This window comes from Dendrobates tinctorius, unplaced genomic scaffold (assembly GCF_039654945.1).
Source record: "Dendrobates tinctorius isolate UK_male_01 unplaced genomic scaffold, ASM3965494v1 ptg000014l, whole genome shotgun sequence".
In the NCBI taxonomy this organism is placed as follows: domain Eukaryota; kingdom Metazoa; phylum Chordata; class Amphibia; order Anura; family Dendrobatidae; genus Dendrobates; species Dendrobates tinctorius.
Window position 1 is genome coordinate 9,994,392 of NW_027361682.1, and position 15,233 is coordinate 10,009,624.

The window sequence follows — 15,233 nt, forward strand, 5'->3', positions numbered from 1 at the left end:
CCTGCAGCACCTCACTCCTCATCTATATACAGCCCCATCCTGCAGCACCTAATTCCTCTCATCTATACACAGCCCCATCCTGCACTACCTCACTCCTCTCATCTATATACAGCCCCATCCTGCAGCACCTCATTCCTCTCATCTATATACAGCCCCATCCTGCAGCACCTCACTCCTCTCATCTATACACAGTCCCATCCTGAAGCACCTCACTCCTCTCACCTATACCCAGCCCCATCCTGCAGCACCTCACTCCTCTCATCTATACACAGCCCCATCCTGTAGTACCTCACTCCTCTCATCTATACACAGCCCCATCCTGCAGCACCTCACTCCTCTCATCTATACACAGCCCCATCCTGCAGCACCTCACTCCTCTCATCTATACACAGCCCCATCCTGTAGTACCTCACTCCTCTCATCTATACACAGCCCCATCCTGCTGCAGCACCTCACTCCTCTCATCTATACACAGCCCCATCCTGCTGCAGCACCTCACTTCTCTCATCTATACACAGCCCCATCCTGCAGTACCTCACTCCTCTCAGCCCCATCCTGCAGCACCACACTCCTCTCATCTATACACAGCCCCATCCTGTAGTACCTCACTCCTCTCATCTATACACAGCCCCATCCTGCAGCACCTCACTCATCTATACACAGCCCCATCCTGCAGTACCTCACTCCTCTCATCTATACACAGCCCCATCCTGCAGCACCTCACTCCTCTCATCTATACACAGCCCCATCCTGCAGCACCTCACTCATCTCATCTATACACAGCCCCATTCTGCTGCAGCACCTCACTCCTCTCATCTATACACAGCCCCATCCTGTACTACCTCACTCCTCTCATCTATACACAGCCCCATCCTGCAGCACCTCACTCATCTCATCTATACACAGCCCCATCCTGCAGTACCTCACTCCTCTCATCTATACACAGCCCCATCCTGTAGTACCTCACTCCTCTCATCTATACACAGCCCCATCCTGCTGCAGCACCTCACTCCTCTCATCTGTACACAGCCCCATCCTGCAGTACCTCACTCCTCTCATCTGTACACAGCCCCATCCTGCAGCACCTCACTCCTCATCTATATACAGCCCCATCCTGCAGCACCTAATTCCTCTCATCTATACACAGCCCCATCCTGCACTACCTCACTCCTCTCATCTATATACAGCCCCATCCTGCAGCACCTCATTCCTCTCATCTATATACAGCCCCATCCTGCAGCACCTCACTCCTGTCATCTATACACAGGCCCATCCTGCAGCACCTCACTCCTCTCATCTATACACAGCCCCATCCTGCAGTACCTCACTCCTCTCATCTATACACAGCCCCATCCTGCAGCACCTCACTCCTCTCATCTTTACACAGCCCCATCGTGCAGTGCCTCACTCCTCTCATCTATACACAGTCCCATCCTGCAGTACCTCACTCCTCTCAGCTACACACTGTCCCATCCTGCAGCACCTCACTCCTCTCATCTGTACACAGTCCCATCCTGCAGTACCTCACTCCTCTCAGCTATACACAGTCTCATCCTGGAGCACCTCACTCCTCTCATCTGTACACAGTCCCATCCTGGAGCGCCTCACTCCTCTCATCTATACACAGTCCCATCCTGAAGCACCTCACTCCTCTCATCTGTACACAGTCCCATCCTGCAGTACCTCACTCCTCTCAGCTATACACAGTCCCATCCTGCAGCACCTCACTCCTCTCATCTGTACAGAGTCCCATCCTGCAGCGCCTCACTCCTCTCATCTATACACAGTCCCATCCTGCAGCGCCTCACTCCTCTCATCTATACACAGTCCCATCCTGCAGCACCTCACTACTCTCAGCTATACACAGTCCCATCCTGCAGCACCTCACTCCTCTCATCTATACACAGCCCCATCCTGCAGCACCTCACTCCTCTCATCTATATACAGCCCCATCCTGCAGCACCTCACTCCTCTCATCTATATACAGCCCCATCCTGCAGCACCTCACTCCTGTCATCTATACACAGGCCCATCCTGCAGGCAGCACCTCACTCTCATCTATACACAGCCCTATCCTGCAGCACCTCACTCCTCTCACCTATACCCAGCCCCATCTTGCAGCACCTCACTCCTCTCATCTATACACAGCCCCATCCTGTAGTACCTCACTCCTCTCATCTATACACAGCCCCATCCTGCAGCACCTCACTCCTCTCATCTATACACAGCCCCATCCTGCAGCACCTCACTCCTCTCATCTATACACAGCCCCATCCTGTAGTACCTCACTCCTCTCATCTATACACAGCCCCATCCTGCTGCAGCACCTCACTCCTCTCATCTATACACAGCCCCATCCTGCTGCAGCACCTCACTCCTCTCATCTATACACAGCCCCATCCTGCTGCAGCACCTCACTCCTCTCATCTATACACAGCCCCATCCTGCAGCACCACACTCCTCTCATCTATACACAGCCCCATCCTGCAGCACCACACTCCTCTCATCTATACACAGCCCCATCCTGTAGTACCTCACTCCTCTCATCTATACACAGCCCCATCCTGCAGCACCTCACTCATCTATACACAGCACCATCCTGCAGTACCTCACTCCTCTCATCTATACACAGCCCCATCCTGCAGCACCTCACTCCTCTCATCTATACACAGCCCCATCCTGCAGCACCTCACTCATCTCATCTATACACAGCCCCATCCTGCTGCAGCACCTCACTCCTCTCATCTATACACAGCCCCATCCTGTACTACCTCACTCCTCTCATCTATACACAGCCCCATCCTGCAGCACCTCACTCATCTCATCTATACACAGCCCCATCCTGCAGTACCTCACTCCTCTCATCTATACACAGCCCCATCCTGTAGTACCTCACTCCTCTCATCTATACACAGCCCCATCCTGCTGCAGCACCTCACTCCTCTCATCTGTACACAGCCCCATCCTGCTGCAGCACCTCACTCCTCTCATCTATACACAGTCCCATCCTGCAGTACCTCACTCCTCTCATCTATACACAGCCCCATCCTGCAGAACCTCACTCCTCTCATCTATACACAGCCCCATCCTGCAGCACCACACTCCTCTCATCTATACACAGCCCCATCCTGTAGTACCTCACTCCTCTCATCTATACACAGCCCCATCCTGCAGCACCTCACTCATCTATACACAGCCCCATCCTGCAGTACCTCACTCCTCTCATCTATACACAGCCCCATCCTGCAGCACCTCGCTCCTCTCATCTATACACAGCCCCATCCTGCAGCACCTCACTCATCTCATCTATACACAGCCTCATCCTGCAGCACCTCACTTTTCTCATCTATACACAGCCCCATCCTGCAGTACCTCACTCCTCTCATCTATACACAGCCCCATCCTGCAGTACCTCACTCCTCTCATCTATACACAGCCCCATCTTGCAGCACCTCACTCCTCTAAGGCCTGTTTCACATTTCAGTTATTTGACTTCAGTCAAAATCCGCCATGTTGTGAAAAAACGGATCCGTTTCCGTTGTGGCACAAACGGATGCCACCGGATCCGTTTTTTGACGGATCCGCTGTACTAAGTAAGTGACTGAAATTTAAAGGAAAATGAGTCTGGAAAAAAGGAGAGAGAGAATTTTTCTGCCGCCAGAACGGAATTTGGGGTTAAATTTCTGGCAAGTAAATTCTTCCGGGCATGCTCAGTGACAAAAATCGGATCCGTTGCTGGATTCCGTCAAAAAACGGTTGGCAACGGATCCACCGCCCATAGGCGTCCATTATAACGAATGGCGGATAGCGGCGGATCCGCTGCTATCCACTATTTTGACGCAGACAAAAAACGTTTCATTATCCATCCACTGAAGGAAGCGGACGACAAAATTTTGGCGGATCCTTCAAAAAACGGATCCAACGGATGACCATACGTCTAAATCCGCTGCTAATGCAAGTCAATGGGAAAAAAACGGATCCGCCAAAAAACATGGCGGATCCGTTTTTTTTCAAAACGGCGGATTTTGACTGATGGAAACAACTGAAGTGTGAAACAGGCCTTAGGTTCAAACCCACATACACTGCTGCATCCTGTTATGGGGTCTGAGCTGTGGAAGGCTCCGCCACTTCCTCATAGGGGAAGCTCACTTCTAGACAGGACCATATATATTATATATCTAGTGTGGGCTCTGCAGGAGGAGGTATGTGGAGATTCCCCATTGCATTTCCTCTGGGTCGTTCTCCTCCCTCAGTAATAACTTACTGTCTCCACTGAATGTGACTGTGGGGACTGAGGCATCTTGGCCGATGGCCGTTCTGTGGTTGTTTTCAGGTATCTGCAGACAGCATGCACATGTCCTGCCTTTATTGCAACCTGACACCTTCCTGGGACTTGTAGTACTCCACACATCGAACCGCTGTCTACAGATTACGATAAAATTTATATTAGCGAGTTGCAGCTTTTCTCCTCACGTTCTCTCATAACTTGTAGGATGTTACAGCAACCTACAATCTGCTCCCTCCGCTGCCACATCTGCTAATCATCCACCCAAAAATTCTCTCACTGTCCTCAATTATCAATCTGCATTTATTAATTTATTGGTGGAAAAAAAAGAATTCTCTGTTTGCATTTTACTGTACATTATTACAATTGCGTCAATTTGACTTCTCTCTGCAGGCTGAATTGGGCTGAGCGATTACAGATGAACGCTATTCATTGTCTATGGTACTGACCGGGATCGTCAAGAACAGCCATAAGTGAGAAGTTTGTATCAAGATTAGTTGCTTTTTTTAATGCGGTATTGATTGCTACAAAATGGAAGAAGTTTTTTTTTCAAGTATAAGGATTGTCCACTACTCAGAAAACCCCTGTTTCCCCCTTGCAAAATATAAACACTTATACTCACCTCCAGGCCGGCGTCATTCCAGCAGTTGTTACTGGCTCTCTCGAGGATCACCTGTTATGTCACGCAATCCCTGAGACCAATCAGCACTTACTTCACTCTCCATGCCTTAGGACAAGTCACATACATTCGGAAGAAGTGAAAGCTGCTGCTCTCTCACTTTTTTCAGAAGTACAGTATGTGATCTGTCTCTATTGACTGATTAAGAATGTGAGACACGTTTCCTGCTTTCATCACATTTCCATCTTGGCTTTCAATATTGGTGACATTTTAGGGTAGGTGCAGATGATCGAGGATTCTCTCATCAAAGAGAATCGGGTAGATTGTGCAAATCATACTCTGATCAGCGTGTGATCATAGTGTGATCCGATTCTCTCAGATGAGGAGACGATGCAGAAAAAAAATTCTTCATTCTGTCAGTTAGTTGAACTTGGACTGCGCTCAGATGACATCCAAGTGCAGTCCAATATTTTCCACTGACTCATTGACTTACAAGGCCAAGTGCAATATTTGATCAAGCTCGGATATGCAGAGAACAGAATCTGTCCGAGGAATGAATCGGACATATGCCCCATAAATTAACTGGTGTGGTCTTCACTAGTCCATGTTTGGCTTTTTTGGATGTCAGTCACCTTGAAAGTGCCAAAGATGGCCAAGTGAATGCCACACCAGTGACCACACCGAAAAAAAAAGATTAATCTGAAGCAGATCTGCACTGTGTGCAGATGAGAGCCAATAGAGGATTTTTTATTTTTTTTTACATATGTTTATTATGCTCTCGGGTCTGAAGAGACTACTCAGCATAACAATGTACATTTGATTTGAATAAAAATAATTATACGCAAATTCTGGCCAAATAAGAACAAATCTACTCATTGCTACAATAAATTCCTTATAATTTTACATTCTATCATATTCTTCCATTCAGGTCCCTACAGTATCGGATCCTCTCAGTGGAGATCTTCTATATAAGAGAATTCTCCTGAGTGACCCTACAAGGATGGATAGGGACAGGGACAAGATGGCGGAGAGGATATTACACCTCACCCTAGAGATCCTCTTCCGGCTTACTGGAGAGGTGAGAGATTCTGATGACGTCACATTCCATCATTCTTATCTATGGGAATAACACATTGACAGAACTGGAGAGGTGAGGACTCTGGAAATGTCTGTAGTGAGGTTTATTAATGTGTCTCTCCATAACCAGGATTACACAGTAGTGAAGAAGACCTCTAGGGAGCGCTGTCAGGCCCCTGTGTCTGAGGAATGGGGAAGACCCCTGAGCCCACTCACAGGGCCTCCACCTCACCCCCTGATACATGAGGACATCAATGACCAGAAGATCCTAGAACTCACCTACAAGATGATTGAGCTGCTGACTGTAACATATGGAGCGGGGTCCAGCACAGCCCCAGCAGGGAGCACGCTGAACCCTCACAGCAAAGCAGAAAGAGACAAAACCAGATCAGATGCAAATGATTAGCAAATGGACAACTTAACTGAAAAATGCAGGATCAGGCAGGCGTTAGCAGACCTCAAAATGCACAGGAAGAAACAGTCACCAGCAGCAACTGAGGGAAGCCTGCACACTTATATCCTCCCAGTCAGTAACCCCTGATTTCCAATCATTGTCATCAGGTGGCAGACTTCTATCAACCCGGCCAGCTCCACTACCCGCAGTAACCACCAGAGGGAACCCCGACTCAGAAGTCAGATCAAGAGAATTCACAACAGACAACCCTGGCACACGCTGCAAACACGTTTCCTACAGCAGTGCTCCAGGTGAGCCGAACGTCTGTGGAGAAAATCTAATCTGCCCGAAGATTTCATCCATTATAAGTTTATGCTTAAAACATACAACTCTGCCCTTCACCTCTCCAAACAAACCTATTTCAACACCCACATCACCTCACTATCCAATAACCCTAAATGTCTCTTTGACCCTTTTCATTCCTTACTCAACCCAAGAGTGCAGACCCCAACCACGGAATCTCCATGCTGACGATCTGGCCAATTATTTCAAAGAAAAAAATTGACCATATCCGACAGGAAATTATCTCCCAATCCCCTCATACCATGCAATGTCCTCCCTCCCCCACTGCATCTAGCGCACTCTCTGATTTTGAACCAGTAACAGAAGAAGTAATCAGGCTCCTTGCACCTTCTCGCCTTACTACTTGCACCAGTGACCCCATTCCATCACATCTCCTCCAGTTCCTTTACCCTGCTGTCACCGCTCACCTAACAAAAATATTCAACCTCTCTCTCTCTTCCGGTATCTTTCCTTGCTCATTTAAGCATGCCATCATACATCCATTACTTAAAAACCATCCCTCGACCAAAACCGTGCCACTAACTGTAGACCTGTCTCCAATCTTCCCTTCATCTCTAAACTCCTGGAACGCCTGGTTCATGCCCATCTTATCCTCTATCTCTCAGATAACTCTCTTCTCGACCCTCTACAATCCGGTTTCTGCTCTTTACACTCTACTGAAACTGCCCGCACTAAAGTCTCTAATGGTCTACTATCAGCTAAATCTAATGGTCACTACTCCATGCTAATTCTCCTAGAACTCTCTGCAGCATTCGACACTGTGGATCACCAGCTCCTCTTCACTATGCTCCGCTCCATCGACCTCAGGGACACCGTTCTCTCCTGGTTTTCCTCCTATCTCTCTGACCGCTCCATCACTGTTTATTTTGCCGGGTACTCCTCCTGTCATCTTCCCCTTACTGTTGGGGTTCCTTAAGGATCAGTCCTAGGCCCCCTCCTCTTCTCTTTGTATACTGCACCTATTGGACAAACAATCAGCAGATTTGGTTTCCAGTACCATCTCTATGCTGATGACACCCAATTATACGCTTCTTCTCTCGATATCACGCCTGCCTTTTTTGGAAAACACCTGTGATTGTCTTACTGCTGTCTCTAACATCATGTCCTCCCTCTATCTGAAACTGAATCTGTCAAAAACTGAACTCCTCGTGTTTCCTCCCGCTACTAATGTACGTATGCCCGACATTGCCATCTCCGTGTGTGGTTCCACTAGTACTCCCCAGCAGCATGCCTGCTCCCTTGGGGTCATAATTGATTCAGAGCTTTCATTCACCCCCCACATCCGATCACTGGCTCGCTCTTGTTATCTGCACCTCAAAAACATATCTAGAATTTGACCCTTTCTTACTTTCAACTCTGCAAAACTCTTACTGTTGCTCTTATTCATTCTTGTCTGGACTATTGTATCTCTCTACTAATCGGTCTCCCTCTTACCAAACTCTCCCCTCTCCAATCTGTCTTGAATGCTGCAGCCAGGATCATATTCCTCACCAACATTTACACCGATGCCTCTACCTTGTGCCAGTCATTGCACTTGTTACCCATACACTCCAGAATTCAATATAAACTTATTACTCTCACCCACAAAGCACTCCATGGCTCAGCACCACCCTACATCTGAGTCTACCACCCTACTCGTGCCCTCTGTTCTGCTAATGACCTGAGGTTAACATCCTCAATAATCAGAACCTCCCACTCCCGTCTCCAAGACTTCTCACGTGCTGTGCCAATTTTTTTGAATGCACTACCCAGGATAATTCAGTTAATCCCCAATCCCCACAGTTTTAAGCATGCCCTAAAAACGCATTTCATTAGACTGGCCTACCGCCTCAACACATTAATCTAAATATCCCTGTGTTTAACATTCAAAATATTGGTGACAAGGGTCTTCTAGTCATGGATTTCTATACAACATAACAATTTCAATACTTAAAGGGAATCTGTCACCCTTTTTTCTTTATCGCCTTATTGGGGGACACAGATTACCATGGGTGTATGCTGCTGCTGCTAGGAGGCTGACACTATGCAAAACAATAAAAATTAGCTCCTCCCTGGCAGTATACACCTACCGACAGGCACCAAGCACCTCAGTTTGTGCTTAGTGTCTGTAGGAGGCGGACCGGGATCTCCCCAGATCCGCAGTTAATAATCCATTTTTTCTTTTAGGGTTTAGATCGAACTTTTTAATCTTTTCTCTTTTATTTTTCAGGTTTTTCCGTTGGGAAACAGGGTATAGTTATAACCCTGATTTCCTATATCATGTGGCTGAGCGAGCAGTGTGTAGTCACCCACATCGCAACTCTCAGTACCGCAGGCAGGACTTTCTCCCTATCACCTTCCGGTGATAAGGGTTGTGGACAGGTGGCTGGTCCTTGCCGAATCCCCCTCCTCACCCCTTTCTCGGGACAGGGCTGAGAGGAAGACGGCAATCGCAGGAGGTTCAAGCCGTCTTCTGTAGGATGCGGGTACAGAGGACCCCCCAGCGGCCTGCCTGTTCTCCGTGGGCCCCTGTGGTCATCCTCTTCAGGGACGTCAGGTAAGTGCCTGTACGTTCCCTCCGGCCCCGCATAAGCTTCCGTGCAAGGGAGAAGTTGGACCTTGGTGATTACAGGTCCGCAGTTATTTGAATCTCCCGCCCTCTCTGCCTGCCGCGCGCTCACACAGCCGCTTGCGTCTCATCCTCCCCCTGCACTAGTCAGGAAGACACTGGGGATCCCTTCACTCACCACAGCAGCGTCACAAGCAGCAGGCCCACTGTCAGTTCGGCACCGTTATGTCGGCGTTTCCTTCACAATTGCTAGGCATGGGGCTGCGGCGTCTTCCTTTCACTTTCACTTTCCCTCAGCGTGCTCCCTCCTCCCTTCCTGAGCGCGCTCTTTTCAGCGAGCCTTTTCTAGCCCATCACAGGGCTCCTTTTCTTTTGATATGCCAGCCTCCCTCTTCGACCATGCCCTCGATTTTCACTCCTTCCTGCGCTGCTTGGGGGACACTTCGGCGTTTTCTGCTGCTTGCCAGAATCTCGGTAGGCTCTGCTCTGTGGCAAAGATTAGCTCTCCTCGGTGGTTCTTCCCTAATTCCTGCGGCCATTCAGTGCAGTTTACTTATGCCCAATCCTTCAGGGGATCTCTGCTTCAGGCCCACCGCTACCTATTACGCCTGTGCGCGCTGTAGAAAGAAGTGGGCATCGGGTCGGTCGTCCCCATTCTGCCCCCCCTGCAGTCCTTCAAATATGTCGGCATCTCAGGAGCGCACAGAGTCCCGGGCTGAGGACACTCTCCCTTCCCCCCGGAGTGGGCCGTTGTAATGTCTCAGTCTGTATCCGACTTGACAAAAGTATCACAGTCACTGGTCCAGGTCTTAGAATGATTACCTCAGCAGCCACCTGTGCCCCGACCGCCTCTCAGGGTGAGTCGTCCGCACCTGACCGCGGCCTTCTGAGAGACAGACAGGGCAGGAGTTCTAGGAAGCGGGCTCTGTCTACTTCGTCCTCTAGCTCGCAGGGCCCTTCTGCTTCTCCCAGGTTTCCTTCTCCTTCCTCGGATGACAACCTTCAGTCAGGCGATGACTCGCAATCGGAAGCTAGTTCAGAAGGGAACAGCATTTCTAAAACACGGGACATGGTCGATAGTCTTATGTCAGCTATCTTCCAAACACTAAAAATTAAGCAGGATAAGACTCCCCCTCAGGAATGCTCTGTTCTCCTTAAACGAGCAAGACCTCCTTCTCGAACCTTTCCCAATCACAAATATTTCGATACTACCTTATCCAAACACTGGGAGCGCCCTGAGCAATGTTTCTCAGGCCGCAAGTACTTAGACGTACTGTACCCCTTTGACACAGACCTGCTCACAAAGTGGTCCAAGGCTCCCGAGGTGGATCCTCCAGTTTCCCGAATAGCCTCAAAAACAGTGCTTTCTCTGCCAGATGGGGCATCGCTTAAAGATCCTACTGACAGGCAGATTGAATCTCTGGCTAAGTCTATCTTTGAGGCATCCGGCGCCTCTCTCTGCCCCATTTTCGCATCCGCCTGGGTGGCGAAAGTCATTTCCGCTTGGACAAAAATTCTTCACAGGGGCATCTTAGCGTCAGCTCCTCAAGACGAGTTGGCGGATCTTGCAGATCAGGTTAACCATGCAGGAAAATACCTTTTGGCCGCCTCCTTGGACGCGGCCGGTTGCGTAGCAAGGGCTAACAGCAACATAGTAGCTGTACGCCGAGTCCTCTGGCTAAAGTCATGGAATGCGGACACTACTTCAAAACAGTCGCTTACCAATCTGCCATTCCATGGCTCTAGACTCTTTGGAGCCAAGCTGGATCAGATAATTTCCGATGCCACTGGTGGTAAAAGCACTTCGCTTCCCCAGTCTCGACCGAAACATTTTTTCAACAGAAAGGGGTTTTCGACCATTCAGGCCCTTTCGTCCCTTCTCTGCCACGGAGAGATCTGCTCAACAAGATCGGCCGCCCTCCACCAGGGGAGCGGGATCAGATGAAACCTTCCTACAAACCCGCTCCTCGCTGGAGATCTAGAGAACAATACTCCAGATCTTCAGGCGCCAATTCCGGCAGATTTTCTTCTAAGAGACGGGTCACCCCCACCTGGAATTTCTTCCAGGGTGGGAGGCAGACTTTCCTTTTTCGTGGATGCTTGGCTGTCCGTTGTCGACGACGCTTGGGTCAGAGAAATCGTCGCATCCGGATACAAGATCGAATTTGCTTCCCCCCCGAACAGACGTTTTTTCCGGTCTCTGCCTCCGCGACAGCGGTCCCAGACTCCGGGTTTTCTGCAGGCCATTTCCTCCCTTCTTTCCGCCGGAGTCATTGTTCCCGTTCCCTCAAACAAACTTTTTTCCGGGTTCTACTCCAATCTCTTTGTAGTCCCGAAGAAAGACGGCTCCCTTCGTCCAATTCTAGACCTCAAATTGCTCAATCGCCACGTGAAGATTCTTCATTTCAAAATGGAGTCTCTTCGGTCAGTGATTGCTTCCATGGAACCCGGGGAATTTCTCTGCTCGGTGGACATTCGGGATGCCTATCTGCACATTCCGGTTTGTGCGCAACATCAGAAGTATCTTCGATTTGCGATTCAGGGAGACCACTTTCAGTTCACGGCTCTTCCTTTCGGCCTAGCTTCAGCGCCCCGTGTTTTCACGAAGGTGATGGCGACCGTCATGGCCATCCTTCGCTCCAGAGGGATCCTCATCATCCCTTATCTGGACGATCTTTTGATCAAGGGTTCGTCTCGCCAGGACTGTCTTCAGATAACCCTGGACACTCTCGGCCGCCTCGGTTGGCTGGTCAACAAAGAGAAGTCCATTCTGACCCCCACCCAGCGTCTGACCTTTCTGGGCATGGAATTTGACACAAATCTATCCCTTGTTTTTCTTCCAGGGGAAAAATTTGCGACTCTTTCCAAGGGCATCAGAACTCTCGAGGCCTACTCCCATTCCCATTCGGTCCTGCATGAAGGTCCTGGGGAAGATGGTGGCTTCCATGGAAGCAGTACCCTTTGCGCAGTTTCATCTTCGCCCCCTCCAGCTGTCTCTGCTTTCAGCCTGGGACAAGACCACGATGTCCTTGGACCGTCCTATTCTGCTCCCTCTCAGAGTGAGGCAATCTCTCGCTTGGTGGCTACGGCCAGCGTCAGTTCTCCAAGGGAGGTCCTTCCTTCCGCCTCAGTGGCAAGTCATCATCACCGATGCAAGTCTTCTAGGATGGGGAGCCGTGTTCCATCAGAAAGCGGCCCAAGGATGCTGGAATCCACAGGAGTCTCTTCTCCCAATCAATCTTCTGGAGATCAGAGCAATTTTCCTGGCCCTACTTCACGGGCAGCCTCTCCTCTCCGGCAAGCCGGTCCGTATTCAGTCGGACAATGCCGTGGCGTACATAAACCATCAGGGGGGCACGCGCAGCAAGCAAGTAATGTCAGAAGTGGCCAAGATATTCCGCTGGGCAGAACGTTACGTTCCTGCAGTCTCCGCCGTCCATATTCCAGGGGTGGAAAATTGGGCAGCCAACTTTCTGAGTCGCCAGGGCCTAGCGTCGGGCGAATGGTCCCTGCACCCCACAGTCTTCAATCAGATATGCCACCGTTGGGGCACCCCGGATGTCGACCTCATGGCATCTCGGATGAACCACAAGGTGCCGCAGTTCGTAGCCAGGTCCAGGGACCCTCTAGCCGTCGCATGCGACGCGCTGGTGACTCCGTGGTCCCAGTTTCAACTTCCTTATCTGTTCCCGCCTCTGGCCTTGATCCCACGAGTGGTCAAAAAGATAAAATCGGAAGGCGTACCAGTGATTCTAGTCGCTCCAGATTGGCCAAGACGGCCTTGGTACGCGGAACTGGTCAACATGCTCGCGGACGTCCCCTGGAGGCTTCCAGACCGTCCAGACCTTCTCTCGCAAGGCCCCCTTTACCACGAGAATTCTCAGTCTCTGAGTTTGACGGCATGGCCGTTGAGACCGCAATCCTGAAGGAATCGGGTCTGTCCAGTCAGGTTATTCAAACTATGATCAGAGCCAGGAAACCAGCCTCTTCCTGCATTTACCATAGGTACTGGAAGGCTTTTTTCCGTTGGTGCGATGATAAAAAAGTCTTCCCACTGTCCTTTTCTATCCCATCTATCCTTGGGTTTCTTCAGTCTGGTTTAGAAGCGGGTCTGTCCCTCAGTACGCTCAAGGGCCAGGTTTCCGCTCTATATATCCTCTTCCAAAGAGAGCTAGCTTCTCTACCACAGGTCAAAACCTTTCTCCAAGGGGTCTCCCATGTGGCTCCTCCTCATCATTCGCCAATAGACCCGTGGGATCTCAACCTCGTTCTTAGCGCTCTCCAGAAGGCACCGTTCGAGCCTCTCCAGGACATTCCTTTGTCCCTTCTCTCGTGGAAGGTCACCTTTTTGATCGCCATTACATCCATCAGAAGAGTTTCTGAATTGGCGGCCTTGTCATGTCGTTCCCCTTACCTGATTCTCCATCAGGACAAAGCCGTCCTCAGGCCCGTTCCTTCTTTTCTTCCAAAGGTGGTTTCCTCTTTCCATATCAATGAGGATATCGTTCTTCCTTCTTTTTGTCCGGCTCCCTCTCATCTGCTTGAGAAGTCTCTCCACAAACTGGACGTAGTTAGAGCCCTGCGTGTCTATCTCGCCAGGACATCTTCCTTTCGTCTGTCCGATTCCTTGCTGGTCATCTCTGAAGGTCGCCAGAAGGGCCTTCCGGCTTCCAAATCCACGATCGCTCGCTGGATTCGTTCTACCATTCTGGAAGCGTATCGTCTTCAGGAAAAACGACCCTCTCCGGGAGTAAGAGGTCATTCCACCCGGGCTGTGGCGGCTTCGTGGGCTATTCGTCACCAGGCTTCGGCCATGCAAATTTGCAAAGCCGCAACCTGGTCGTCTTTGCACACTTTACGAGGTTCTACAGGGTTCATACCCAGGCCTCGTCTGATGCTGTTGGTAGGAAGGTTCTGCAGGTGGCGGTGGCTCACCGGCCGACCTAAGCCTTTTCGTTACTTTCGTTCCTTATTGCTGTTCCCACCCTTGGGACTGCTTTGGAACGTCTCATGGTAATCTGTGTCCCCCAATAAGGCGATAAAGAAAGATGGATTTTTGGTTCTTACCGTAAAATCTCTTTCTTGGAGCCTTCATTGGGGGACACAGCACCCTCCCTGTTTAAGTTGTACCGTGTTGGGTCCTAGAGTCCCTTGTTGGGTTGGTACATATGTTTAGAGTTTTCTCTTTGCTTCTCCTACTGCTTTTTCACCAACTGAGGTGCTTGGTGCCTGTCGGTGGGTGTATACTGCCAGGGAGGAGCTAATTTTTATTGTTTTGCATAGTGTCAGCCTCCTAGCAGCAGCAGCATACACCCATGGTAATCTGTGTCCCCCAATGAAGGCTCCAAGAAAGAGATTTTACGGTAAGAACCAAAAATCCATCTTTTCCACTATCAGCTGCCGGCATTGACATCAGGGGCTTATCTACAGCATTCTGTAATGCTGTAGATAAGCCCCCGATGTAACCTGAAAGATAAGAAAAACGCGTTAGATAATACTCACCAAAGGGGGCGTGTCACGGTCCGGTCCGACGCCTCCCATCTTCATACGATGACGTCCTCTTCTTCCTGTCCTGTAGTGGCTCCGGCGGAGGCGCACTGCTCTTCCCTGTCGAGGGCAGAGCAGAATACTGCAGTGCACAGGCGCCGGACCTCTCCCGACGCCTGCGCACTGCAGGACATTTTGTTTTTCACTTTTTTTTCATTTTTTTTCTATTTAGTAAATAAATATACACATATATATGTAAAAGTGTATATAACAAGTATTATACAAATTATGCTTGCATGTGCAAATGAGTAAGAGCTGAGGTACATAAAGTTATAAGCAATTTATAAACAATTTGTAGGATATCAAAACTAACACCAAGGATACATATATAAAGATGGTATAAGAATAAAAACTAAAGTGCATGCGTGTCCCTTTAAGATTAAGTTAAAGAGGATGTCAG

The 15,233-nt window shown here is 49.7% G+C and overlaps 1 protein-coding gene across 1 annotated transcript; it reads left to right on the forward strand.

Moving 5' to 3' along the window:
* The first annotated feature begins 4,030 nt into the window (after nucleotides 1-4,030).
* LOC141070726 (oocyte zinc finger protein XlCOF29-like) lies at nucleotides 4,031-8,925 on the forward strand. Its single transcript, XM_073559573.1, has 4 exons — nucleotides 4,031-4,765; nucleotides 5,833-5,982; nucleotides 6,112-6,285; nucleotides 8,905-8,925. The coding sequence occupies exons 2-4, from the start codon at nucleotides 5,905-5,907 to the stop codon at nucleotides 8,923-8,925; spliced, it is 273 nt and encodes a 90-aa protein (XP_073415674.1). The 5' UTR covers nucleotides 4,031-4,765; nucleotides 5,833-5,904.
* Nucleotides 8,926-15,233: the final 6,308 nt, after the last annotated feature.